Source organism: Mustela lutreola, chromosome 6 (assembly GCF_030435805.1).
Source record: "Mustela lutreola isolate mMusLut2 chromosome 6, mMusLut2.pri, whole genome shotgun sequence".
Classification (NCBI taxonomy): domain Eukaryota; kingdom Metazoa; phylum Chordata; class Mammalia; order Carnivora; family Mustelidae; genus Mustela; species Mustela lutreola.
The window spans coordinates 124,354,839-124,382,360 of NC_081295.1; the positions used below are offsets into that span (position 1 = coordinate 124,354,839).

At 53.4% G+C, this 27,522-nt stretch overlaps 2 protein-coding genes across 9 annotated transcripts; both read right to left on the bottom strand.

Annotated features, from left to right (window-relative positions):
• Positions 1-84: 84 nt before the first annotated feature.
• Positions 85-5,781, bottom strand: GTF2H4 (general transcription factor IIH subunit 4). Of its 3 annotated transcripts, none has more exons than XM_059179012.1 (14): positions 5,592-5,781; positions 4,806-4,948; positions 4,441-4,545; positions 3,966-4,097; positions 3,602-3,698; positions 3,422-3,510; positions 3,100-3,211; positions 2,899-2,967; positions 2,615-2,698; positions 2,108-2,240; positions 1,778-1,908; positions 1,081-1,128; positions 851-929; positions 85-388 (listed from the first exon to the last, which is right to left on the bottom strand). In XM_059179012.1, the coding sequence occupies exons 2-14, from the start codon at positions 4,943-4,945 to the stop codon at positions 216-218; spliced, it is 1,392 nt and encodes a 463-aa protein (XP_059034995.1). In that variant the 5' UTR covers positions 4,946-4,948; positions 5,592-5,781; the 3' UTR covers positions 85-215. The 3 variants fall into 3 exon arrangements, with proteins under 3 accessions (XP_059034995.1, XP_059034994.1, XP_059034996.1); XM_059179011.1 differs by having other exon boundaries at positions 5,550-5,781; XM_059179013.1 differs by having other exon boundaries at positions 5,519-5,781.
• Positions 5,782-10,852: 5,071 nt separating this feature from the next.
• DDR1 (discoidin domain receptor tyrosine kinase 1) lies at positions 10,853-26,650 on the bottom strand. 6 transcript variants are annotated; one of them, XM_059179019.1, is made up of 19 exons: positions 25,064-25,302; positions 24,776-24,893; positions 22,260-22,395; positions 22,068-22,170; positions 21,643-21,871; positions 19,918-20,065; positions 19,576-19,684; positions 18,966-19,152; positions 18,617-18,863; positions 18,000-18,095; positions 17,732-17,883; positions 16,654-16,819; positions 15,534-15,644; positions 14,176-14,420; positions 13,875-14,002; positions 13,413-13,631; positions 12,702-12,936; positions 11,980-12,129; positions 10,853-11,864 (listed from the first exon to the last, which is right to left on the bottom strand). In XM_059179019.1, exons 3-19 carry the CDS (start codon positions 22,351-22,353, stop codon positions 11,724-11,726), a joined length of 2,760 nt encoding a protein of 919 aa, XP_059035002.1. In that variant the 5' UTR covers positions 22,354-22,395; positions 24,776-24,893; positions 25,064-25,302; the 3' UTR covers positions 10,853-11,723. The 6 variants fall into 6 exon arrangements, with proteins under 6 accessions (XP_059035002.1, XP_059035001.1, XP_059034998.1 ...); XM_059179018.1 differs by having other exon boundaries at positions 24,776-24,935; XM_059179015.1 differs by lacking the exons at positions 24,776-24,893; positions 25,064-25,302 and adding an exon at positions 26,631-26,650.
• Positions 26,651-27,522: the final 872 nt, after the last annotated feature.

Sequence of the window (27,522 nt, forward strand, 5' to 3'; positions counted from 1 at the left end):
GGTCCAATGGCTGCCGGCATCGCAAGAAGCGGGCCCTCCAAGGAGAGAGGAAGTCTCGCGAGGAGTGGCCCGCGGCCGCGTGGCTCATTTCCACAACTTTATTAAACAATTAATAGTCCGACGTGTAAATAAAAACACCTGAGTTCTAAGGCCGCGCCCGTCTCCACGCGGCCGCCACGCCCCGCCCCGCCCCGCCCCGCCCGGAGCCCGCGCTCTCAGGAACTGTGCTTCTGCCGCTTCCAGAAGCGCTTGACGTCGCTGTGCCCCGCTGGGGTCACCACCATCAGCCGCTTGGCAGAGTTCTCGAACACCAGCACGCCCAACTCGCGAGCGTGGGCCAGCAGCAGTTCAAAGTCCACTTGCGACAGGAATTGGTTATACAGGACACCTGGAGTCCGCGGGGCAGGGGCAGCCGGGAGGCAGAAAGGGCAAAAAACGTGAGGCCCCTGCGGAGCAGCTTCAGGGCAGTGGTCTGGGCTTGCCAGCCACTATTTAAAAACCAAATTCTCTATGCTTGTCTGTCCTAGAGCTCATCCTAACAGTAGTGTGAGCCAGCCATGTTCAGTAAGGCAATATAACACAATAAGAAAAACCAACTAATGCTCACCACAGAGAAATTACTGTAATTATTGCTCCCAATTTCCCTCTTCTAGCTAAGTCCACATTGCAGAGTTGAGACAATTCATTTACCACTGCACACTCACCCCCAAAATAAAGTGTCTTGCCAGCTTTTCTCTCCCATTTCATGCAATAAAAATATAAAATACATGAATAGCTTTTTCAGTTCATCAAGACTAAACTGTCCTTCCCCTGGCCAGTGACCAAGAATCAACCACCAGAAGCCACTCACCCTCAGTGAACCGGAGCCTGTCCCTTTCCAACTCCCACAGCCGAATCTGGTCTGTGATGGTGGGTGGCAGCACTGGTGTCTGTAGGGGCAAGCAATGGCTGTAAAGATTCAGGAATACTGCCCCAGACAACCCCACCCCTCTATTCATTCCCCAGATTTGGCTATCCCTTTCTCTTTCCATCACTTCATCGCCAGGTGCCAGGAACTGTCAGCCTCCAGTAGCTTGGTACCTGTTTGAGCATCACTGGGTGCGCCCTTGTCCTTAGGAAATGGATGATCTAGGAAAACAGACAAGAATGGAATCAGAGGCTCAAGTAAGAGGGCAGGAAAGGTACCTAAACTGTCACCTAATGTCACTGGAATATCAGCTATTTAAAAATCCATAGCCATATGCCTATCATAAAGCCATCCCTGTCCAGCTGTCATCCCAAGTTGCTGTTCCCACTGGTCACATCTGCTATTTCTTCTCTAGCACATTTGCCCTTTCGATAGTCCCGTTTTTTTCTTTTTTAAAATAGCAGCAACTTTATATTTTTTTAGCACTTACTGCATGACAGGCTCTGAGCCGAAGGCTTTGCTGCTATTCTCTCACTGAATCCTCCCCAAACCCTGTGAGGGGAGAACTGTTATTATTTCCATTTTTCAGATGAGGAAAGTGAGGCTCAGAGAAGTGAAGCAGCCAGGACATTTATGCAGCTAGGAAGGGGTTGGTGGTAGAGACACAAATCTATACCTCCCCCACTCCCGTGTTTTTTCCTGACGCTTAAAACCTTGACTTCTCTTCAAGTGCATGGTCTATGCTCAGAGACAACTCACCACTATCTACTCCAACAGAGTCGATATTAGCCTTCTATAAGATGAGCACCCTGTACCCCATAGCTCAAGTGCAGCCTATCTTCCTGCCCCGCCTTCCCCAAGTGGAAATACCTGCTGGGCTGTGATGCCACTGGCGATGGCCTGCTGAACACTCTCCCGGGTCACCTGTGCCACCACCATGTTGGGGAATCGATAGAGCATCTCTGAGAAGAGGGCAATGAGGGCGATCTGCAGCTCCGACTCTGGCCCAGGGATAGGAAGATAAGATGAGAAGGCTATTCCCACACCCCGATTCCCTCAAGACCTTCAAGTATGATGAGGAATGTCAGAGAACTCTGTAAACTGCCAGGTAAACATGAACACAAACTGGCACTCCCTCCTGCTCCCTTCCCTCTCCCCACTTCCATCCTCTATCTGCTGCTTGGGGCCCTCTGGCCTCACCAGTGTAGGCATACAGTCGGTAATTAGTCTCCACGACAATGAAGCCTGGCTGATGGGCAGTACCCCCAGCTCCAGAAACACCTGATGAGAGATTAATGGCCAGCCGTGTGGGGTAGTAACGCCGAGATTTCCTCTGGAAAAGACAGAAGGGAAAGACAGAGGGCCAGCTCACTCTCAAGTGTCACTAACCATCTTTCTGCCTGAGACACCAGACCCTTCTGATGGCAAGAGGCTCAACTCCCAATTTAACAACCCCAAGGGACCTAAGTACTCAGTCCTGGCAACTCCCTTCTAGCTACTGCCAGCTGAGACCCCTCTTTTTTTAGTATAGTTGATACGTAATGTAACATTAGTTTCAGGTGCATGATATAGTGATTCAGTAACTCTACACTTAGGCCATACTCATTATAAATTTAACTACCATCTGAGACCCCACTCCTTTTTAAAGGCCAAGGCAACAGACCACCCTGTCTCTTTCCTAGAAGCTACGTATCTGGGTATGCATACCTTCCTCTGGAAAACAAGCCCAAACTCACGTAGATGTTGTAGGAAATTCAACAAAGAATCACTCATCCCTTCCACAGAATAATCCTGGGGAAGAGAAGTGGTTGATTGGAATCAAAACATCCCGTTCTCCCCCTTCCCAAACTCATACACTCATTCCCTCTTTTCCCGTCAATGCTTTATTCATTCTTATCTTTCACGCTTTTGCCCATAACCTGATTTCCCCTTCTCATCTCTCTACCCACCAACTTGCCCACTTAAGTCCTCAGCTCCATCCCCCTGCTTACCTTGCCCAGAGTAGAGAAACTGAGCTGGAAGAGGAAGGAGAGAATCTCCACTAGGTCCATGCCCCGACTCTAGGGAGGAATGCGCAGAGACAAAGGGGCAGGGATGGAAGGGAGAAAATGAGGGATCAGGGAACAGTCTGCAAGGTAGTCTCTCAGTGGGTCCTGAGAAGATCAGAGCATGTCAGCAAACAGCCTCCTCACCTGGGCTGTCTGCAGATACTGCAACATAAAGTACCACAGCTGGGCAGGGGTGTCCAGCAACAAGAACTGGAAGCCAGCTGAGGTAATGCAGGGCGGCTCTCCAGGTTCAGTGCTAGAGACACAGGAGACACAGACAGGGACAATGGCAGAGATACGCAGCGAGAGGCCACCATCCCCACTTGTCCTCTCACATTTTTTTTTTTTTTTTGGTTTCTCTCTGGCCATACTCCACTCAGCAATCCTTTCTGATAACTGTCTGCACGCCTAGCCCACCCCAGATACTCAGTTTAGCAGGGATCTGATGTACCTCTGGTTTCCTCACCTCTTCATGAGCCCAGCCTGGCTGAGGAGCTGAGCCAAGTCCTGGCTGACAGCTGCACTGGGGGAGCCCACCATGAAGTGCAGGACCACCTGTGGAACAGAAGTGGATAGAGAGAACAATGCCTCTAAGGGCCACGAGACATAGGAGCACAAGCAGAGACACAGAGTCCCAAGTCCTCACCTCCCATCGCTCCTCAGCATACTTGTCAAGTGAGGGAACATCCCGGGCGTGCTTGTCAGGACCCAGCTGACTTGTGTCGTCAGACCAGGCTTTGCCCCTATGCCAGAATGGACCAAGAGTAAGGAACCCTGCCTGTGTTCCCTGCCTGATCCCCTGCCCTCTTTCCCCCTTCATCTCTATGGGCTATGAGTGGGAGACATTCCTTTCCTACATCATGCAGCTACATCTCATCCAAATTATTCCTAAAGGAGCTCCCAAAGGTAAAGCCCACAAGGTTCCAGAGAGGCCCTTAGGTGCTCCCCCCCAACCAGCAGTTTAAATACTAGTTCCGCTGGCCTAGCTTAGGAAGATGGAAGTGACATACCCACCCAGAAGGGCAATGCGGAGGTTTTGGCGGAAGATGGGGTTGAGGATCAGGCCCTGGAGACCACCAGGGAGCAGCTGGGTGTGCCAGATCCGGAGGCCACTCAGCAGCCCTGTGCTTTCCTCTTGAGCTCTGAAACAGAAGCAGGAGTGTGTGGAGAACAAAAAGGAGGAGGCCCATAAAGGCCTCCATGTCTGCCTTTTCTGAACTGGTTTTCCCTTGAAACACCATTTCACACAGCAAAAACAATGCCTTCTTAAGGCAAATTTCTTTATGGCAATGCCTTACCAGAACCATGTTGCAGACATCACAACTTTCCAAGAGGAAAAATACAGTACACAGAATTTCTCAAACTTATTTAAATACAGGTTTTGTGGTGTATCCATTAACATTTCCTGGAAGTGTTCCAAGGAACACTTGGAATAGCTAGCTGTTGAGAAATCCATATCTTGCTGAGCATGCAACAGAGACTCACTTGCTGAATTCCTTCTTCACCCACAGGGCTACAGCAGCTTGTGGCAAAGGCTGCTCCAGAAAGAGCATCCGCATCACCCAGTTCTTAGCCAAAGAGGGGAGCTCCCTGGAAGGGGGTACAGGTAAAATGTTAATATCAGAAACTGCCTCATCTACATCTCTGCCCTCAACAACCTCTCAAACATCTCATCCACCCCCCACACCTTTACCAGTCTTGCTGCTCCCACCAGTTCCATCTGTTTTCGCCTGACACATTTCAGCCTTCCAGCCCCCCAGGGCTAAGGTTCAAATCATGATAACTTATTCCAGTCTGAAGGCCCCATTACACTTCCTCAACATGGTCCCTGCAATGAAGGGGGTCCTTACCTGAAGACAGCCAAACAGGTGGCAGGATGCCCATACAATCGATCTAATACGCCAGGGCTCAGGCCCCCTAGGAATTCCTGCAGATTCCTGCATTGTAGGTGTACTCGGTTCAGTCCACCCCTTGAGGGGGTGCTCTCCATCACCTGAGAGATGCAAAGTTAGAAATGCACCCCCACAATCCATGCCAGTATCATCCCTCACCTCATTCCTATTCCAGATCCGCTGGCCCCCATAGTAACCCATCCTTTCTAAGATATCCTCTTCTGTGTCACTCATCTCCTTTCCTTTCTACCAGACCTGACCAACCTCCACTTCTCTCTTGCCTCCTCGCCCCACTTCTGGCCTCAACTCCAGTCTTCTCTCAATTTCCAAACTGGAGAATTGTTAATTGTCCCATATTAGAAACTTGTTTAAGCCCAATCCCCTCTCTGTTGCCCTCTCCTGGTCAGATCAGCCCTTGAGCTCCAAATCTGTCAGTCCTTCCCATCTGTTTCTTGGACCCACAGGTCCTACCGGGCACAACAATGAACTACCTTTCTCGTCCTTGTCTCCCAAATCTAAGTCCACCTCTCCTCTTTGCACCGCAAGACTTCACCCCATTCACCCTGATCGACATGTCGCGTCTCCTAACTTTTCTCCTACGTCCCTCCTACTCCTCGCCTCTCACCCAACTCTCGTGCCTCCCCCATCCCCTCTCTCTCTCGGCCCCCCACCACCACTCCGTGTCGCTCCCCGCTCGTGCACCCGGAGTTTCAAGTCGTCGCTTAATCAGAGCTAAAGTCTCGCCTTGGCTCCCGGGAATAGGAGAATGGACGATGGAAAATGAGAGAAAAAGATGGGGAGAAGGATAAACAACTAGACAGGAGTCCAGAGTGGAGGATTCAGAAGAGAAGGAAAGGAGGCGAAGGAGTGAAAAAGTAGGGAAGCTAAGAATAGGCGCTGCACCCATTCGCCCACCGCGGGGCATTCTGGGAATTAGAGTCTTGTCTCGGCTCGCCCGGGAGTGGGTTGAAACGCGTCTGACTACAACTCCCAAAAGGCACCGCGAGGAAGCCGGACTGGAAGGAGGCCGGCCTTTAATTGAGAGAGTCGGAGACATCCGAGCCCCTTACCACTTGGTTCCGCGTCGCTTTCCGCTCACGCGTTTAACTGCGAGTCCGACCGAACTGGGCGGGAGGCGGGACCCCGAGGGCTTCCTGACAGAGGCGGGGATATGGCCCCTAGGTGAGACGCTCCTAGAGTCACACGATACTGAGCTCCTTGAGCTCTGGTCCTCATGGAGTACAGCACTTTATAGAGCGTTCTTGCGAGGTAAGAGCGCTACTCCTTACTCGGCGCGTATGTACTCAGTGTGAATTTTACCACGTCCGCCATGCTCCCACCACCCCGTGTCTTTAATACGATTTTCAAAGAAACCAGTTGTTGGGTCTGATTTGATTCACGAGGCTACTGCAGGGAAAGGGAAGGGAACGTCTTAAGCCAAAGCCAGAACTACAAGTATCCCCAAGTTCCCATAAAGCAAGGTTTATTATTCCCACTTTACAGACTAGAAGACTGAAGCCCAGTGAGATTAGGAAATTTGCCCACAGTCGTTCATCTAGAAAAACCTGAGGCTGGGATTTGAAGTACGTGTGAGGGAACACGGACCAAAATGTCCGTGAGAACTGTGTAAGACCCTGTTAGGTTCACTCGTGCTTGTTTTGTTTTTCCGTTTCTTTTAACAGTCCTGCATAAAATCCTCAAGAATGACACAAAACTAACAAAGCGTTTTTACGGTTAACCTTAAGTAAAATAAGAGACAAATTAGTCTGGAAGAAATATTTAACAAAATAGACAATACAGAGAGCTTTTACAAAGCAGTAAGAAGAAGAACAGAGTAGAAAGACAGTAGGAAGAGGGACTCCTGGATAGCTCAGTAGGTTAAGCCTCTGCCTTTGGCTCAGATCATGATGGCAGGGTCCTGCTGTTGAGTCCCCGCTGAGCAAGGAGCCTGCTTCTCCCTCTGCCTGCTGTTCCCTCTGCTTGTGCTCTCTCTCTGACAAATAAATAAATAAAATCTTTTTTTAAAAAAGACTGTAGAAATATGTAACAGACAATAAACAGAAAAAATATGAATTGTTTATAACCAAATGAAAAAGCTCTCATCTTTACCAGTAATTAAGGAAAAGCGAATTAAAGAAAAAATATAACATCTGATTAGAAAAAAAATATTAGGGATTGGCAACCTCGTTGTCACCGCACAGGAGCATACAGTACTTATAATACTTCTGTTGAAAGTCGACTTCAGTCACACCTTTTAAAGGGGGGTTTGGCTGTATCTCCAGTTATTTGAATGTGACTGTCATTTGACCTACCAACTCCACCTTTAGAAATGTATCATACTGAAGTTCTCCCGCATGGATACAGAGATAGACATCAAAGATATTTATTGAAGTGTGTCTGTTAGGGGCGCCTGGGTGGCTCAGTGGGTTAAGCCTCTGCCTTTGGCTCAGGTCATGATCCCAGGGTCCTGGGATCAAGCCCTATGTCGGCCTCTCTGCTCTGCAGGGAGTCTGCTTCCCATGCTCTCTCTCTGCCTGCTTCTCTGCCTATTTGTGATCTCTCTGTGTCAAATAAATAAGTAAAATCTTAAAAAAAAAAAAAAAGAACTGTGTCTGTTATTGTATTATTGTATTGTGAAAACTGCCCGAATGTCCAGAAGAAGAAGAAGATGAAGTGTGTCTGTTATTGTATTGTGAAAACTGCCTGAATGTCCAGAAGAAGAAGTGTGTCTGTTATTGTATTGTGAAAACTGCCTGAATGTCCCAAAATGTGGGTCATCACAACAATGTAGAATACCAGCAACACTTAGAAAGGACACCGTATGCATAGTGGCCGAACTATGTACTACCTATCATGAGGGGGAGAAAAGCAGATTACAAAATGGCTTGCCTAGTTCAGTGCCATCTTTGTAAGAAGCTTTTTATGGGTGTTTAAAACTGAAATAAGTCACGTGCTTCCTTTTGACAGGTGCAAACCAGCAGAAGCTGGGCGGACAAGGTGACAGTTCCCTATAGTGTAGAGAAAACTCTCTAAGGCTACCCTGCCCAGAATAGGAGCCACTATAGCCACCTGTGGCTATTTAAATTTAAATTAACTAAAATTTTAACTTCAGTTCCTCAGCCATATTAGCCCCATTTCAAGTAGTCGATAGTCACATGTGACTAGTGGCTACCTATTCTGTGGTGCAGCTACAGACCGTTTTTGTGATCACAGATTCTCTTGGAGAGTCCTGCCTGAAGGGATGCAATGAATGGGGGCAATTTGTCTGATGTCAGGAACCGAGAACAGGCTGTTTCTAGAGCTGGATAATCAGCCTGGGATCCTGGGAGCTTCCCAAAACAGGATTATCCAACCTGTGATGGAGAGTTCATAACCTCGTCCCCTCAGGCAGCATCCTGGAGAGAAAGAACAGAGAGCCCAGAGCCTACTGGCTGCTTCTGACCAGCTTTGCAGTTTCCTGGCTGTGTGGCCTTGAGCAAGTTGCTTAAAACAAGTTTTTAGGCACCTGGGTGGTTCAGTTGGCACCTTCAGCTCAGGTCATGATCTCAGGGTGCTGGGATTGAGTCCTGCATGGGCTCTCTGCTCAGTGGGGAGTCTGCCTCTCCCTCTGCCCCTCCCTCTCAACTAGTTGTGCACGTGCACACTGGTGCTTGCACTCGCTCTCAGAAAAATAAAAATAAAATCCTTTCCAAAAAAACAATTAAGTTTTCTTTTCTGTGAAATGGCAATAACATTAGCTATTTCATATGTTATATTAAATAAGATAAAATATGTAATAAGTATTGTCCTGGCATGTAATAGGTGCTCAGTAAATAATATTGTTATTCATTATTTTCTTTAAAAAGTAAAATCACACCTAGAGTAAGTACTACAAAGAAGAAAGTCCTGTGCCTGAAAGCAGCAAGAGGGGATTTGATTTGGTTGCCAAGTGGGGGAAGATTGCTGAAGGACAAGCAGGACTTAACAAGGCAAAGACAGCAGGGAGGGGAACAAGATTCTGCAAAGGCCATGGCAGGAGGGACTGTGGGCGGTTGCGGGAACTGGAACTAGGCCAGTGGTGTATGAAGGACAGAGTGGGGGAGGATGCTGAAGAATGAGGTGGGCAAACTTGGTCAGGAAGATTTTGTTCTTTATTCTAAGATCAACAGGAAGCCATTAAAGGATTTGAAATAAAGTAGCAGGGTCAGATTTATGTTTGGTGGCAACAGAAAACAAATCAAAGAGCAGGAATAGACCCTGGGAAACTACTGCAGTAGTCTGGGCAAGATGGAGGTAGCATGTGCCAGGATGGTGATGGAGATGAAGAGAAATGACAAATTTAAGGGAAATCTGGGAAGCAAGATCAACAGAGCTTCATGATAGGCTGGCCTTGGAAGGTGGGAAGAGGGGAGAAGAGGCGTCAGGGATGATCCCCAAGGTTTTGGCATGTGAAGCTGAATGGATGATGCTGCCATTCACTGACTTTCGGACCCCATGGAGGAGCAGATTTGAATATTCTGAGACAAGTTCAAATGAATTCCAGGTGATTGCATATGTCTGGAGCTTTGGGAGTTCTCAGCTCACAGCCATGGGATCTGTTGTTCACCATTCTGTGTCCTGGCCTCTAAACTCCTGACCCATCAACGTGTCTTAAAACATAGATCACGGAACACCTGGGTGGCTCAGTCGGTTAAGCCTCTGCCTTTGGCTCAGGTCACGATCCCAAGGTCCTGGGATGGAGCCCCACATCAGGTTCCCTGCTCAGCAGAAGAGTCTGCTTTTCCCCTTATCCAGTTGGCTCATTTGGTGAATATCATCAACCAAGACCCCAGGGTCTTTATTTCACACGAACTTCCATCAAGATAAGTTTGCCTTTGGGGCGCCTGGGTGGCTCAGTGGGTTGAGCCTCTGCTTTCGGCTCAGGTCTTGATCTCAGGGTCCTGGGATCGAGCCCCACATCGGGCTCTCTGCTCAGCGGGGAGCCTGCTTCCTCCTCTCTGCCTGCCTCTCTGCCTACTTGTGATCTCTGTCTGTCAAGTAAATAAATAAAATCTTTTAAAAAAAAAAGATAAGTTTGCCTTTTCCACTACTTGCAAGTGATTTTTTTTTTCCTAACCCATTTAAAACTCTGTTAATGCTCTGTTGGTGGTTGTGGCTCATCCTTCCAGACCTCTGAAATAATTTAAGCTCTTGCTTCTGGTTCCCACACAAATAGCTCACACCTATTGGCTCATCTATACATCTCATCAGCCAAATCCAAAGATTCTCTGCCTGAGACTTCCAGACCCTTGAAGGGGGGTCCTAGAATTAGGGCCCCAAAATGTACACCTCTGTTTTTATTAACCTCTAACAGAAATATAGCATTTCCTGCAAGTATGAATATAAGCAAAACCCCCGGTAGTATTAGCAGGACCGGGACTTGTCACCGAGACACCTCAGCTCTTTTTGTATCCCACTACTTTTGTAGAAATCTCGGAGTATTGAGTACCTTTTATGCTTATTATTATTTGGAGAATGTTAGTAGTTACCACATCTCCTGCTAGATATTGTTATTAAATATATTTTAAAAACACATAGGTTACCATGTGATAGGTTTTTTTTTAACATTTTAGGAAACTCGATTTCTTCTATGATCATATATGAGATATACACATTTGTGTGTGCACACGTGTGTGTGTGTGTGTGTACGTGTAACACATTTTAAAACAAATCTGAGGAGGAATCAGTAGACCGCTCTAGTCTGCCAAAGGGACCCATGGATCAAACAAGGGTAAGCCATCAGGCCTAATTCAGCCCCCTCTAAGCCTCCTGCAGAGCTCCCACTGGAGTTTACAAAGTTCATACATTCATATAGGACCTGAGGTCCCCACAGGCAAGAGCCTGGCTTATAGACAGAACACTGTGCTGGGCAAGATACAGTAGGAAATGGAGTGGGGAGAAGAAAGGAGAAGGAAGGAAATGGAAATGAGTTGGGAACAGACACAGGAAGCAGATTTTACCAAAACTGCAAGAAATCCACTCACACCTGTGGAAAACTCAACCTTTATTATTACCTGCCTAGTGCAGGATATTAAAATTGCATTGAGCTAGATCCATATATTAGTGTAAAAATCTGTGTCTCTCCCCCCCCAAAATGTACAAACCCCAAGTGATTATAGAAAAACCAATATGGCAGCTACAACAGAGGTGTCCAACCCGAAGGCCACAGGCCATTGCTCCCTCTTTCCCCCTAATCCCAGTATTTAATCCATAGAAACATACAGGCTTAGAGAAGTTCTAGCTAGGTGGGAAGTGGGGATGGCTGGGGGTTGGGGACAGGGATCACCCCCAGGTCCAGTGTGTCAGAGGATGGAGGAGGGAGAAGCCAAAGTCAAGGACAATTCCAGGAGTTCGCACAAGGGAACATCTTTCTCCCCTTTTTGTCCTCCTCAATCCCCAGATTCTCAGCCAATGGGATCCAGTGTGTGACGGAAGGAGAGAGAGGCTGGCGGGGGGGGGGGGGGGGGCACAGCCTTCTCTCTTGGAACCAGTGTTGTCCAGTGGGGCCCAGGTGCTCCAATAGGCCTTATCCAGTGTCTGTCCTATATGTGCCCCTATCTCCCCCCCCCCCCCCAGGGATGGCTAGAAGAGGTCAGAGAGGATCCCATCCACAGGGCCAGCTGGGTGGGTGGCGGAGGCTTCTAAGAGAGGAGCAGAAAGAGGGCATGAGAGTATGTCCCTGGAAGGGAGGCGTCAGCTCCCTGGCAGGCCCAGCCTACCTGTGGTCACATTGCCTCTCTTTCAGAGGTGAAAGGTGGTTGGGACAGGGAATGGAGTGGGGGTGCCATGAAAATCCTCTTGTTTATTGCCTCTGGCTTTGCCTGAATCCTCCCTGAGAAAGGGGCAGCTGGGTGTGATTCACACCGTGTTGAGCGCATCTTCGGCCAGGAACCGATGTAGCTGGGAAAAGGGTGGTCGCTGCTCAGGCTCCCGGCTCCAGCACCGAAGCATCAGCTCGTACAGGCCCAGAGGGCAGGCAGGGGGCCGAGAAAGGTACACCTGCATTATGACAGGGTGGACCAAAGGCAGGGAACAAATGGTCTTTAGTTCCCAAGATGACAGGCTCTGGCCCTCCCAGACCCACAACCTTATCTTCCCTCCCTTCTGCTCTGACCTGGCGGCCCTGGTCCCGGAAGAACTCCCCTGCGTTCTCAATGACTTGCTCATCAGTGAGCTGCCCAAACGGCTGGGCCCGGCAGAGCATCAGCACCTCCCACAGGGTCACCCCAAAGGCCCACACGTCACTTGCCGTCGTGAACTTCCCCTGGCGTGTGGATAAAGCAACAAAGGCAGAGAAAGACATCAGGTAACAGAGACCCTCCTCATCTCCCCACAGGCCCCGTCCACTCAGCACTTCCCCAGGCTGACTCCTCCTGGCTGGTCCCTCCCAACAAGCCTGTTCCTCCCTCCTTCAGGCTCTGCCTTCTTTCTCAGGCTCTAGTCCTCTCCCTGAACTCTTCCTTCTTCTAGACACCCTTCCTTTACACCATGACCCTCATTTTCTGGTCCTGATTCTCTCCCAACTCCTACCTTTTTAGCTCTAGCCTCCTGTCTCCCCTTACCTCTCTTGCTCCCTGACTCCTGCTCTTGTACCCACTCTTGGCTCCTGAACCCTTTCCCATCATACCACTCCTCCCTACTTTCTCTGGTCCCTAGAGCCAGAGGAAACTTACAGAGCACTGGCCCAAACCCTCACTTCAGAGATGAGGGAACTGCAGTGTGGGGAAGGCAAGTGACTTGTCAGAGACCACAGAGCAGTCAGTGCTTCCCCCTACCACCCTTCCCTGCCAACCCCTGCCCAACCGTGCCCTGCCCGCCTCTCTCAGGGCCTCTCACCATGAGGATGCACTCCCAGGCCATCCACCGGATGGGCAGCACTGCCCGGCCCTGCACGCGATAATAGTCCCCAGCATAGAGGTTCCGGCTCATGCCGAAGTCAGCAATTTTGATAGTGAAATTTTCCCCAACCAGGCAGTTCCTTGTGGCCAGGTCCCGATGCACAAAGTTGAGTGTGGCCAGATAGCGCATGCCCGAGGCAATCTGAGCCACCACGTGTAGCAGCATGGGGTAGCTGAGGACAGAGCCAATAAGAGAGGGTCCCTAGAGGCAGTCCCAGACTCATACCCACCTCACAGATTCCTGGGAGAGGAAGGGGGGGGGCCACTCCCTGGGACTGGGTTGTGTCTACTGCTGGTGCAGAGATGGAATGCCCACACAGAGGCCAGGGGTAGGTGCCCACACAATGCTTGTTTGGCTCATCTGACCCAGGGAGCTGCTGCTCTGTTGTCTGGACTCAGGCATTGAGGGTGAGCAAGAGCAGAGGGAGATTCCTGACAGAGTCCAAGTCCCTTCAGCAACCCCCTGTAGTAACTTCTTGCTTCTCAGTCCCCAGATGAACAAGGCCATGTATTCCTCACCCCAGTCCCCACCCCCCTGAACCTGACTACCTGTCCCCACATCCCATGCTGGATCCAGGTTGGTGCAAGGGGAGAGGAGAGCCCTCCCCGGGGAGCTCTCAGAAAAGGGCCAGCCTGGGTAAGTGGGTACCTGATGGTGGGCCCTGGGGCAGCCTCCCCATCTCTGGGGGCCCCCTCGGCCACCTTGTCCTCTAGCTGGTGGGCACTGAGGAACTGGTTAAGGTCACCATTCTCCATGTAATCGGTAATCATGCAGAGGGGGTCATCCTGCACACACACGCCCAGGAGCCGGATGATGTTTGGGTCCTTTAGCCTCGACATGATCTTCACTTCCTTCAGGAAATCATTCCTAGAAAAGCGGGGAGGTGGCAGGGACACTGAGGGGCTGATCTGTCCTTTCTCTCCTGCTCATGCAGACCAGCACCCTAACCCCAGGAGACAAGCTGACTCACTAGTGACACTGAGACCTGGACTGACATCAGCCTGAGATGCAAACTTCCTTCTCCAGCCACTCCTCCTGTTGGTCTCTACCATATTCCCCATTCTTCATGGCCTCCTTTCCCTATCACCAGACACCATCCCTGGTCCTCACCTGGCATTCTTGGTGGCATCTGGCCGTAGGATCTTGACAGCTACCAGCAAAGGGTGTCCCTTGCACACATTAAGGGGGAAATCAAGACTGACCAGATCTTGAGGGTTTTCTACCTCACACAGGTGCACCTGGGGAAAGCAGCTCATTTGTTAGAAAGTCACATGATTCACTGAAGTCACAGGGTCAACTGGGATAACACAGTCACAGATGACAGGTTCTGACCAATGGGGGTATATGGGCATGACATCAGAGCTCCAGACAGTCAAGACACCGCTGATAGCTGGGCAGGGATCCTCCTTACCTCCCCAAATTGGCCCTCGCCAAGCTTCTCCTTGAAGCGGAGCTGAGACCGAGGAAAATCCACTCTGGGAGGCCCATCCCCGGCAGCCCCTGGGGGCAGAGCGGGCACAGCATAGGTGTTGCCCCCGGTGACGCCCTGCAGGGTGACAATGTCAGCCTCGGCATAATGGGGGACGCTGTTCTGGGGAGGTGGGGGCAGAAGCGGGGCACCCGGCTTCTCAGGCTCCATATAGTCCCCACTGCAGGCTGGAGGGGTGAGGGGAAAGAAGACAAGACAAAGCATCAAGAGCAGCCCTTGAGAGCCATGGTTCTCCACACCCCAGCCTCCCTTGTCTCCCAGCTGGGTGAGAGACTGGGTCTATGATCCATCTTCTTGGTATTCTACCCACCAACCTCAAACCAGAGAAGATGCTGGCATGAGATGAGAGTGAACTGTTTCAGAGTTTAAGGCAATGGAAACAGTTGAACAAAGAATGACATCGTCTATTCTCTAGGGATCCCAGCACAGCCCAAGAGACCATGACAGAAGTCTTGACTAAAAGAGGAATTCCTCTACCCACCATCAGAAGAAGGATGGTGCCAGTCATCTGGTTACCTCCCACCTTCTAAGTCCTTGTCCCACTCACCGCCAGCCCCTCCTGTTCACTTAGCTGTTCTACCTACCTGCACCTCCCCACACAACTTTCAGCCTTGGCTCCTCCCTGCCATGGTTACCCAAACCCTCCCTGACCCAATACTCCAAGCTCAAAGACAAGCAGAGACAGGGGCACACAGAAAGGGGGAGAGGGGAACAGTTCCTCACGGGCAGGACAACAAGGAATCTACAGACAGAGGAGAGGAAGCAGAGCTGTCCCCTCTTAGCCCTGGGGAAGGAGCAACAATAAGAGAAGGCAACACCAAGGAGAGGAAGAGCAGACAGTAAGGGCAGGGTATGAGCCTTCACCTCTGGGACTGCAGAGAGAGTACACATGGGGGGAGAGGGCAAGCACCCAGGGTGAGAGGCCCTCCTCCTTGCAGCTCTAGAGAGAGAGGAAACAAAGGAGGAGTTATAAGAGAACCTGGGGTCAGTATAGCAACCTCCTCTCTGGCTCTGGAGAGCAGAATAGATGGGGTAGAAGAGGAGGAAGAAGACAGAGCTGAGAACCAGTGAGCTTTCTGCTCCTGTGCTCAAGGGAAAGGCTTTAAGAAGGAACAAGCAGAGCAGAGGAGAGCTAAGGGCATTAGAGCTTCCTCCTTGGGAGCTCAGGAGAGCAAAAGAGGCCACAGCAGGGAGAGGAGGGAATGCAAGGTGTGAGGACTTTTCCCTGCCCCTGTAAAGGTATGGGGAGCCTGGAGGAGCCCAGAGGCAGAGGGGCTTACCCTGGGTGTTGGTGGGTTTGGCCCAGGCGGGTGTGGGGGGGCCAGGGCCCCCAGGGGGACGGGCGTAAGTGGCCAGAAGGAGGCGGTAGGCTGGATTGGAGAGCAGCAACGCTGTCGGGAGAAGGAGGGGGGGAGACACGTGGAAGGGATGAGACTCAAGGCTAGACAGACAAGGAGACCTGGAATAGGGCAAGACCAGGGCTGATGGGAATGAATGTACTGAGAGACAGGGACAGGATAAAACAAGGATCTGGAGAGTGCTGGATTGCTGGATGAATAACGAGTGAACAGACGGACAGACGGATGGGTAGATGGATGGATGATAAATGAATGGTTGAATGGATGAATGGATAGATAGAGAAATAAATAGATAAATATATATGGATGGCTGGATGAATGGCAGGTGAATGGTTGGATGGTGGATGGATGAATGGGGAGATGAACAAATGGATGTTTGAATATACTTGGATGGATGATGGATGGATGGATGATGCATCCAGCAATTGGATGTACAGATGGATGAATGGGTGAACAGATGTATGAACATGGATGAATAGCGGATTGGTAGACAGACAGACAGAGGACAGATGGGTGGTAAAATGGATGGACAGAGAGATGGAAGATTGGATGGGTGGCTGGATGGATGGATGACAGATGGGTTAATAGATGTATGAATATTTATGGATGGATGCATAATGGATAAATGGTCAGATGGTGGATAGAGGAATGAATGGACAGAAGGATGAACATACACATAAATACAGATAGAAGGATGGATAATGGATGGATGGACGGATGGAATGAACATGGCAAGTCTAGGAGAAAGGAGAGGGGCTAGAAGATACAATGAGAGGGCACAACAAAGAAGAGAGAAATGTGTATGGGACACAAACAAAACGAGACCACTAGGGATTAGGGGTAATACATGGGAAATTCTTGAGAAAAATTATAAGGTAAGGACATGGGAGTGATACAGTGTGGTGACCAGGGCACAGAAATAAAGAAAATGAGTTGAAATTGGAAAGACAGAAAAAGAAGGGAATGGAAACAGAGAGGAAAAGGGATACAATAAGAAAATAAGCAGAGGACGGAGGTAGGACTAGAACAAGGCAGGTCTTACCAGAGCTGTTGGGGACACTGGGAGCAGAATGGGGTGGATTCCCACGAGGGCGGGGTTCCTGGTAAGGGGGTGGCTCAAGAGGGCCTGGGCGGTTGTTGATGAGGATGGTGTCCCCAGGGACAGACAGATGAACTGTCAGCTCTTCTTCTAAAACCCGGCGCTCGGCCTTGTTGCGGGAATGGGAATGTTAACTGCACATGATTCCAGCTCATTTAATGACAAGCTCCCCTTCTCCCCTTCAGTCCTCACAACAGTCGCATAGTGGTATCTACTATTAGTTCTATTTCACATAGTGGTATCACTATTAACTCTCTTTCTAAAGAAACAAAGGTTCAAGAGCATGTAGGTCAGTCCCCTGATGTCCCATAATAGGATTCTAACCCAAATCTGACCAGATAATTATAGAACCATCAACCTTCATGCATATCACCCCCAGCAAACTCTCACCAGGAAGCCAGGGGCTTGGAGTATGCCTGGTTTCTTCCTCACTCCTCTCTGCCTTTCTAGCTCCACTCTCCCCCTTTCCCATCTGGCTCCTACCCCAAGAGGTTGACTAGTGTGGACTTTATCAACTGGCTCAGTTTGGGTTGGCTGGAGAGGAGTTTGTTGGGCAGGTGGGAAGTAAGGTCAGGGTGATTAGTCTCCCAGCCCCTCCCTGAGAAGTGGACTCAGGCTAGCTGTATCCTTGAAGCAAAGTCCACCACCCGTCTCAAGGAGCCTTTCCCCAGACTCACTCCTCCAGGTTCTGGTAAATTCCCTCCTCTCATCTTGCATGGCCACAGCCCATGAGTGGTGACAGTTCTGTGGGAATTTCACTACTCTTTGCGATTTCCATAAGGCCGCCCACTCCTTTGCAACCTGGCACTTTACTGAGCCCACCTCTGGTTATCTTAATTAGACTGTGTTCTGTGGTCCCCACAGGACCCAAACTAACGCAGGCATCCCCATACACATTGGCCTCAGTCTCCACCCCCACACCCTGTCTGTGCTCTTCACATTGTAACCCCCTGCTCCCCTTAATCCCCTCACCCCTCCCCCACAGCCTACACCCCCAGGTCCCCACCCCCACACCGTTCACCTTGCTGAGGAGCCTGCGCCAGTGCAGCCGCCAGAGCATGAGGGCAATGATGAGCAGCAGCAGCAAGATGATGGCCACCAGGCAGCCGATGAGAATGGCAGTTGGGCTCCCCTCCGCCTTGGCCACAGGCTGCTGGCCTCGGGGCTCTAGCTCTGTCAGAGACAAGAGAGTCAGAACCACAGGAGGCTTCCCACCCGAGTGGGGGTGGCCCCAGTAGCAATGGCAGCACAGGACCCACTGGTTTGGGAGGAGGCCCCAGGCTGCTCACCCAGGCTACTGAAGTTGGTGGGAGGTGGGCCAGGTGGCCACCATGGAGCCGGTGGGAAGGTGCCCCCCAGAGCTGGAGAGGAGTCATTCATAACATCTATAGAGAAGGACGAGAAGAAAGGATGGAGTCAGAGAGGGAAGAGGACCCAAAGGGAAGCTGCTGGCATGAGACCTGTGGATTCTACCACTAGCAGCAGGGGCGATACTCAGTATATGTACCCACCCATCCAAAGGAGGGGGACTGGCTATTGCGGATGTCAAGTGTTTAACTGCTGGGTTGTGAGGAGATACAGGACTCCCAGAGAGAGAGAGCCCCAGGTGGGGATCTTGGGTACCAGGCGGCCTGGAGAAGAGGCTATTTCTCAACCAGTACAGAGTACTTTGTGTTTTTATAGCCAACACTGTCCTACCAGCTCAGTATCAGTCATGAGGGAAGGGCTGATAAAGCCAAGATAGGGCTGGGGGGAAGGAGTAGGGAGACGTTCCAATTATTCTGGGCATCTCTTCTTGGGAAGTCTCACGAGTGGTAGATGGATCTGGTGCTGGGAGTGGATATTTTGGCATCCTGCAGGTTGGCAATCCTAGAGGATGAGGACTGGGCAGAGACCAGTGGCTTACCAGAGATGAAGGAGATTTCGCTGAAGAGTAACCAAGGCCCAGCAAAGAGGAAGCGGCACTGCAGAAAGCGGCCCACGCGGCCGCCCAGGGGCACAGACACAGCCCGGGCTCTGGGGTCCCCCAGGCTGCCACCCAGGGCGTGGCGTACAGGCTCCCCCTCCCAGGCCATGGCAGGGCCCCGCTTGAAGCGACATTCCACCCCACCAGGCAGGCGGGCTCCCAGGGTGTGCATGTTGTTACAGTGGACCTGGGGGGGAAGGGAGGAGGAACACAGGGTCAAGGCCAGGAGAGCCCAGGTGAGCACCCCAGGAGCAATCACCCTGGTCTCCGAAGAGCCGGACACGCTTACCTGCATGGCCTGGAAAACCCTCAGCCGGTCAAACTCAAACTCCATCTCCACATAGCCAGCTGGGAAGCTGTGGTTGCTCCACCCCACATAGTCATAGCCTGGCCAGACCCGCAGCTCCTGGCTCTTCCTAAAGTCATCCAGCCCCACCACACCATCCGCCAGCTGACCCAGACCTCCATACAGCAGCCTGGAGAGCAGGACAGCAGAGGAACCAGAGGGTGGCAGAGAAGAGAGTGGCACCCATCCATTTGCTCTGCCATCCCAGGCCTCGACCTCCCCGCTGTGGCTCTCTCTCACTCCCAGAATTGCAGTGGTTGCACGGAGACACCACCTCTAGGGGGCACCATGCAGCCTAAGGTGTGTGTATTTATGGAGACAGTTTCCAACAGATATTTCTTAGCAAAGCAGTGCCTTTTACTAACTCACACAAAGTGTCACATGAGCTAGTAGTTGCCTTGCTACCCTCCAATCCTGATCTTGTGTCCCCAAGGCCCCACCTAACCTGTCCCTCTCCCCAGTTCTTCCATCTCACTGCCAAGACTCTTGACCCCACCCACCACATCCTTCCTCCCACCCCAGGCTCCCCCGCTGCACAGCCTGCCTCTCTTACCCGCCAACAGCGTGTGTGGTGTGTCCATCGTAGGTGGAGTCGTTCAGGTGCACTGCCTCAGATAAGTACATCGTCTGCCCCACAGGGGCTGTGTAAGACAGCAGTCCGTCTGGGGCAGGGTTGCAGAGGTGATGTTAGAGGCAGGCAGCCTCTCTCCCGCTCCCTTGCATCAGTCCCTTCCTGTGTCCCTCCACAGGCCCCCGGGCATGGAGGGGACAAAGTTGGCCAGCACTGCCCCCCACTCAGAGTGACAGCTTCCCAACAAGAGAAAGAGGATTCTGGAGGCCCTTCTCCCCAGGCCCCAGCCCAGGAAACAAATTCTCGGGGGTCTGAATGACTTACCCTTCCAGAGGCAGCCATAGAGCTCCACCCGCAGACAGACACTCATGACCCGGTCAGCCCGGGGGTAAAAGCGAACCAGCCGGGCCACCATGGGGGGTCCCAGGTCCTTCAGCACCACGCCCCCAGGGTCCTCATTACCTAAAATCACCTGTGGCCCAAGAATTAGGGTGGATGAGTGGAAAAGGCTCTGGGTTGGATCTCACTTCCCAGTCAGCCGCGGTCCCCTGGCCCAGCACACAGTAGCCACAAGGAGACTCATGAAGACTGGTGTTGAGCACCCAGGGCTCTGGGGTACAGCCAGGCATTTCTAAAATGAGGGGCTATAGCAAAGACCTGACACGGGCACCTGGGTGGCTCAGTTGGCTGCCTTAGGCTCAGGTCATGATCCCAGGGTCCTAGGATCGAGGCCCACATCGGGTTCCCTGCTCGGTGGGAAGCCTGCTTCTCCCTCTCCCGCTCCCCCTGCTTGTGTTCCCTCTCTCTGTGTGTGTGTCTCTCTGTCAAATAAATAAATAAAATCTTTTAAAAAGGACCTCTGACACATCTCTCAGCCTGGTGCTTTGTCCTCAACCTTCAGTGTCAGCCCCGAACCCTACCTGTCTCCATTTGTATCTAAGACATCCATCCCACTGTGCACAGATTCTACCCATTTCTCAGAGCTCGGCACCTCTGCTTCCACCTTCCCTCTCTTCCTTCACCCCATCCTCTCTGTCCACTCAGCAGGCATTGGCTGTGCCAGCCATGCACGTTCTCAGTGGTAAACATCTGTCCCTCCTCTCTCCCCATGCCACACTGAGATTCCAGTAGGAAAAACAGCTGTGCAGTACAAGCGGCAGGGTGTGGGGCTAAAGCAGTGGGAGGTAGGCTCTCTAAGGAGGTGATATCTAGAGGAGAACTGAGTGGAAGGAGAAGCCAGGAACATCTGGGGGAGAGGCTCTCCAGGCACAGAGACTGACAAGCAAAAATGTCCTAAAGCTGTGGGATGTATCTGTGCTCGTTCCAGGGACAGCAAGAAAGCCAGTGGGCCCAAGTGGAGTGAGAATACAGGAGGGAGGAGTAAAGGAAGCGGGCAAGAGCCAGGCCAGGCTAAGCTTCTGCACCCAGGAAGGAGCTTAGCTTTGGTTCCACAGTGGAAAGCCAGTGGAGGGTCATGGACCAGGCGCGCCTCATCTGATCTGCATTTTCTCAGGTACAGTGGACGAAGCCTCTAGGTGGAGACAGTTCAGGTGGGAACAGACAGGAGCAGGAAGAGCACTCTGGAGGCCAGCAGATTCATCTAAGCCTAGGATGGTGTGGTGTGTGGCCTGGGGTGGTAGAGGCGACAGTGGTGAGAAATGGTTGGATTCAGGAAATGCGGAAGTAGAACAGATGGGCCTTGCTGGTGCTTTGGAAGCAGGAGGGTGAGAGACCGGAGGAATCCGAGATATCATCTTAGCTTGGGGCCTGAGCAACTGGCCTGAGGTGGGGGAGGAGCAGGTTTGGGGTGGGAACGGGATTCAAAGTCAGCTTGGGAGGTTTACGGTAGGTTTGAGATGCCCATTAGACATTCAGGTGGAAAGGCCCAGAAGGTGGTCATGTTTGCAGTGCTAGATGGAGCTCAAGAGAGAGGCTTGGGCTAGAGAAGGGAGAAATCGGCAGTCATGAGTGGACAGGTGGCATTTATAGTATAGCTGGGGGACAAGAGGAGAGCCAACCTTCCCTCAAGGCTGCCCCCACCGTCCTCACCTCCTGACCCCAGCGGTCCCTCCAGTCCATCCAGCGGTGGCCGTCCCGGGAGTAACGCAACCGGTAGCTGGGGGAGAACTCCTTGCCCAGGCCTCCCGCATGCCTCCCTTGGGTGCCCACCAAAGCCACCAGGTGCAGCCGCCGCAGATCCACCTGCAGGTACTCCTCCTCCTTCGGAAAGACCGGCCCCGCAGGGCACCAGGCCCCATCCCCGTCGCTGCTCTCCAGCCTGGGAGGGAGCAAGAGGTCACAAGGAACATCTGGTCTGCCTCTGTCTCTAGTATTTCAAGCCCCTCAGGATGCAGGGTGGGGTTTCATTGGCACTGGCCCTCCGAGCAGCCTCTGGGCTTGGGCAGAGGACTCGGAAGGGCAAGTAGAGGCCCCAGGAGCTCCCTCCAGAGCAGTGCCCCATGTGTGCCAGTTACCTGCTGTGGCGAGCAGCAGTGGAATCTGACCAAGAGCTGGAGGCAGAGATGTCTCCATCTGGAATGGTCCTGTCCTGCATGCCCAGGGCATAGCGGCACTTGGCTGGGTGAACACAGGCATACAGAGGGTCAAGGCCCCTGGCTCTGTCTCCCAAGCCCCATCCTCAGAGACCCAGGAGCCAGGTTCCTCACCAGGGTCAAAATGTCCCTTCATATCAGCATCTCCAGTTGCCACCAAGAGCAGCAGCAGCAGCAGTGGCAGAGATGTGAGGGCCCCTGGCCCCATAGCTCCTGATTCCTCAGGCCTAAGGGGGTGGGGGTAGCATCTCTGCAGGGGAGCAAACAAGGGGTAGGGTGAGTGAAAGTCAAGGAGCCGGAGTCACAGCCAAAGACAGACAGGCAGAATGGATTGCTCTGGGAATAACAGGAGTAAAGTGACAACAGCAAAAGCTGCTTAACAGCATCAGCTGTGTTCTTAGAATGCTCCCCATGTGCCAGACGCCAGGCTAAACTCTGGTCCACTCCCCACCTATGATCCCAGAATTCTAAGAAAAGTGGGGGACCCCAGGGTTTTCCAATCTCACTGTCCTCTGTAGCCCCACTAAGCCCAGTGTCACCCCAAGACTGGCAGCCCCACAGCACACAGGCACTTGGGAGACAGGCAGAACTTCATCCCTCCCCAAGATATGCTGAATCAGAATCTGCATTTTAACACAACCCCCAGGATCCGTGCCCATGAAAGTTGGAGAATCCCTGCTCTTCACTAGGGCCTGGATGGCACACACTACCTAAAACAATTTCAACTGGTATCTCCTTGTGAATCCAAGTTATCTACCCTCTGCAGAACAGCAGAAGATGCTCTGACCTCTCCTCTTCCTGGAGGTCTGCACTGAGCTCCCCAGGCCCTGGAATCCCGAGGGACCCCTAGGGCCACCCCTAATGCCGTCCCCCACCTCTGCCATCAGATCCAAAGCCTGCTATCCCAGCTCTCCTCATTCTGCTTCCCTTCTTAAGACCCAGACATCCTGTCCCCCCAGTTCCCATTTTCTGAAGGTGGCTGCCTCTGAAGGAGAAGCCCAGTGCTGAGGAAAGGCCTGAGTTGCCTTGGAGACGAGGGCGGGTCTACAGGCAGGGAGGCCAGGTCACCCCAGGAGGTAGGAAGAGTGGGGGGATACTCCCCCATCCCTTTGTCCTCTTCCAGCTGCTCCCATCATGCTCTAGGGCAGGAATGTAAGAGGCAGCTGAGACCCCACAGCTCTGAAGCAGCAGCTGAGGGGGCTGACTGAGTTGCGGGGGGCACCCAGGCATCAAAGAAGAGCTAGAACCAGAGGCATCACACCTGGTCCCTTGGAGGTCCAGGAGCCACGTGCAGGGCAGCAGGCTGCAGGGTCCCAGGCGGCTGGCCTGGAATTCCTGGGTGTCGCTCTCCACCCCCACCTCTCTCGGGAACAGCGGGGCCCTTGTTCCCCTGGGTAACCTTCATGCCTATCCCAGATGAGTCATCGGAGCCAGACGGAGCTAGAGGAGCCCCGGGCAAAGATACAAAGACAGGCAAAGGATAGGAGGCAGGGGGAGACAGGGCTAGAAACACAAAGCAAGAGGTAAATAGAGCAGGCTCAGAAGCACAGGGCACAGAGCCAAGCAGAGAAACACACAGATGTCTGGGGCAATCCCTCCAACACTCCAATCACCCTACTTCTCTCCACTGGGTCAGGCACACAGAGGACAGGCTGAGAAGACCTATCCCAACCCCACCCCACCCTACCCTACCCCAATTACAAAGCAGGGACCGGGTCACTGCTGCAGGCCCTTCCTTTTCCTCTCCTATCCCCACCCCCCACCACAAACACCAGCCACACAGCTCTGTGCACCCCTTACCCCCCCATGACCCCACCCCACCCCCACTCATCAGCCATGCAAACTTGCAAAGCTGACTGTAAACCCTGGGGCTAATTGTAACACACACACACCCCTCTGTCAAAGACAACTCTTCACAGACTTTTAAAGACAGACACTTAAATGTGTTACACACATCTGCCCCAGCTGGGACAATCACAGACGCTCATGCACACATCAACTCCATCCCACTTAGTGAATAGCCATCTTTAGACATCCGTGAACGTGAAATGACAGATACCACATGCTCCTACCATTAGAGGACACCGTGAGACACATACACTCAGGCTCTCTGACACAGGATCCCAAGACAACTGGGGCCCACCTCCCAATACACACCAAGACCAAGCCAGAGAGAAGTCAAGGTGGTGGCTGGAAGGGCCATGAGAAAAAGAGGCACTGCTCCATTTTCCCAGACTCTGGCTTTCACCTGTCTCCACTGTAGCACTCACTTCCGAGGCACCCATGTGCCTAGAGCACTGACTTCAGGTAGAGGTGCTGGAAGGAAAGTCCAGCCAGCAGGGGACCGAAGGGGTGTGGGAGGGAGGGGGGGATGGGACACTGAGGATGGGGCGCACCAGGCAGTGACACAGCCTCAGGATAGAACCAACTGACCATCCGGAGGCTGTCACTGGCCGATTAGGTATCAGTGCCTCTCTGCTGGGCTGAGGGCAGGCTGCCCCACTGGGAGCTGACTGGGCAGAGACTTAGCACTTAGCAGGTAGATGCCCGCAGGGACTGGCCTGATAGGAGGGCACACCCGCTTCTCCAGGGGCCAGAGGGAATGATTCAATGGGGCCACACAAGAGTACCTGCCTTCCTGGGAGTCAGTTCCTTCACACTCAGTAAAGGGTCCTTCCTCAATGCTGAAACACACTTTCTCCGAGGTCAGGGAGGTGCCCCCCCATTTTCAGACAGTAAGCCAGCGCACTGGGGAGGCGGGCAGGGACACGGTTGGCGGAGCTGGGCAACCTAGAACAGCCCGGGAGCATCCTGCCTCCGCCGCCAAGCCCTCACCCGGCAGCCGCACCTCCCCTGGAGCCCCCGGCCTCGGCCTCGGTCCCTCCACCCCGCAGGGGTCCTCCGGCCGCACCCCCTACCTCTCATCGCTCTTCCTGGGAGACCCAGGCGTCCGACCCCGGAGCGGGGCCTCCTCGGCGGCTGGGCGAGGGGCGGGGGAGGCGCAGGGAGCCAGGAGCAGGGAGCGGGAGGCGCCGGCGGGGCTCGGGTGTCGGGAGGCGGCTCCCGCGAGCAGCTGTCGGGGGCCTGTTCCGGGGAGAGGAGCCAGGGCTGGGGCGGCTCGGGCCCAGGCGCCGCCTCCCCACAGCCCGACTCCCCCCTCCTTCCCTCCCTCCCGCCGCCCTCCGCCCGCCAGCCGGGGTAGCCGCCCTTCCCCCTCCCGGACAGCGTCTTCCCGGCCGCTCCCACGCCCGGCGCCGCCCTCCCGGCCTAGCGCTCCCCTCTGCCTGCCACGCCCACCCCGCATTCCCCAGCGCACCCGGGCCTCCCCCAGGTAACCACGCCGCGGTCCCCTTGACGCTGCGCGCCCAGCCCCCTCCGCCTCCCCGCGGCCCAACCCTCAGGCCCCAGGGTCCCCACTAAATGGAACAGACGAAGCTGAGGCCCCGCTTGGGGCCTCCCACATATCCAGGCCCCGTGAGGGGATGGCTCCCTCCCTATTCCCCCTTTCTGGGCTCAGTTCCTGGAGAGGGAGGTGAAGGGGGCAGCCCCAGGGCACAGGGAAGGAGCAGGTTCCCACAGGCCCTGTGCCCAGCAGCAGGAGTTTGGATGGAGGAAGGGAGCAGGGCTCACCTGCCCAACCAAGTGCCCTAGACTCACACTTTCCACACCACCAACCTTTGCTTCTCTCTGGCATCCTCTGGCCTCCTGTCCTCTACACCCCAACTCAGATTGCCCCAGAGCCTGATGTAGCCGCCCCCCAACTCTCTCCTAGCCCCTTCTCTCTCTACTTCCACCTTCCATCCCCCAGTCCTCTCTAGGACCCTGCAGCCTAGACTCCCAGGGCCTGGTTCCCTTGGGCTCCCTGCTCAAGGCCCAGGAGTCCTCAGGGCAAGCCTCCCTTGGGACCAGGTGAGGTCGAGACCCTGACCACTGGCAGGCATGGGCCTGAACAAGGTGAGGGAGTTGTGGGGGATGGAGACAAAGAGAAAACTGGACAAAGCCCAAAAGAACCAGGAACAGGAGTCCCAGAGAAGATGGGCAAGGAGGCTGGGTGAGGGGGGCAGGAGAGAGAGCTGTGGTGAGAAGTGCTCCCCCCCCCCCCGCACTGCCTCAGGCCACCATCTATCCACACCCACACCTGTCAACCCCCTATCAATGTCACCGGCTCAGAAAGATTTGAGTCCACTGCAGATCCCCGCCCCAATGCACCTCACAGCGGACATCAGCTCACTCGCTACGTGCAGGCCCTACCACAGTCCCAAGAAAGAAACACTAAGTTACAACCAGACAAGTACACAAAAGTAGTACCAGGAAGAAGCTGGCCCTCGGTATGGGCAGGAGCGCCAAACCACCAGGGACACACCAATTCCAACACGCTCAGCTGCTACGGGACTCATTAATAAACAGCCCCATGGTCACTCGGAGAATTGCCTCTTCCCACCGTCCCCTCCGACCAAACCCCCAGGGGTTCCCGAGAGCACGTACCCCGCTGGAGACAGCCGCTGGGGAATCTGGGCCCTGGAGAGGCTGGGCCGGGGGTGGAGCCAGGCTGGGGGTGGAGCCCATGTTTCCCCAGTAACCTCACCTGGGCAGACTCACGACCCCTCCTTCCAGGGACTGTGCTCCGAGGAACCCTGGGCTGGCAGACCCCGCTGGGCTGTTTCCAGACGCCTCAGGGAAGGAGCGGCAGCCCCTCACACCCCGCTGGGACATTCCACACCCCAGGACCACGCTCCCGGGCCAGGTGGCATGGCGCGGCCAGAGGGTTCCAGTGGGGAGCGTAGAGGAAACCATAGAATCCTGAAACTCTTGTCCCCTGGTCTCTCCCCCAGGAGAAATTCCTAGTCGGTGATGTCCACCTCGCCCCAGCCCAAAGCTGGAGGAGTGGGAGGGATGCAGGGCTGGGGCCCAGCGGAGTCAAGTGACAGCGGAAAGGGGGCTGGAGCCGGCTGGGCTGGAATGCGGGGCTCTGAGCCGAGATTCCCAGGGGCCAGAGAGGGAAATCCCAGCTATCCAGGGGCCCCTAGAGCAGTGCCAAAGACTGAGAGTCCACACAGCCTTTCATGGCCCTAGAGCCCATCCCACATCTGCTGCATCACTCCCAACTCCAGAGACCCCCGCGTCTTCCTGAGCCCCCAAAGGATGGCCCAAGCCCTCCCACATCCATGCCCTCCCTTTGAGCTTCCCCCACTCCCCTTCAAGCCCATGGCCTCCTGCTGCCCAGGAAGGAGAGGAGGGGAAAGAGCTCAAAAAAAGTGAGGAGAGGCACGAAGGAGAGAGCTGCAGCTTCAGGCCTGCAAAAAACCCAGTCACTGCAGGGAAGCCCAGCAGGACCAGTGAGAGGGAGGATGGACCAGAAAGGCCCACACACACTCGC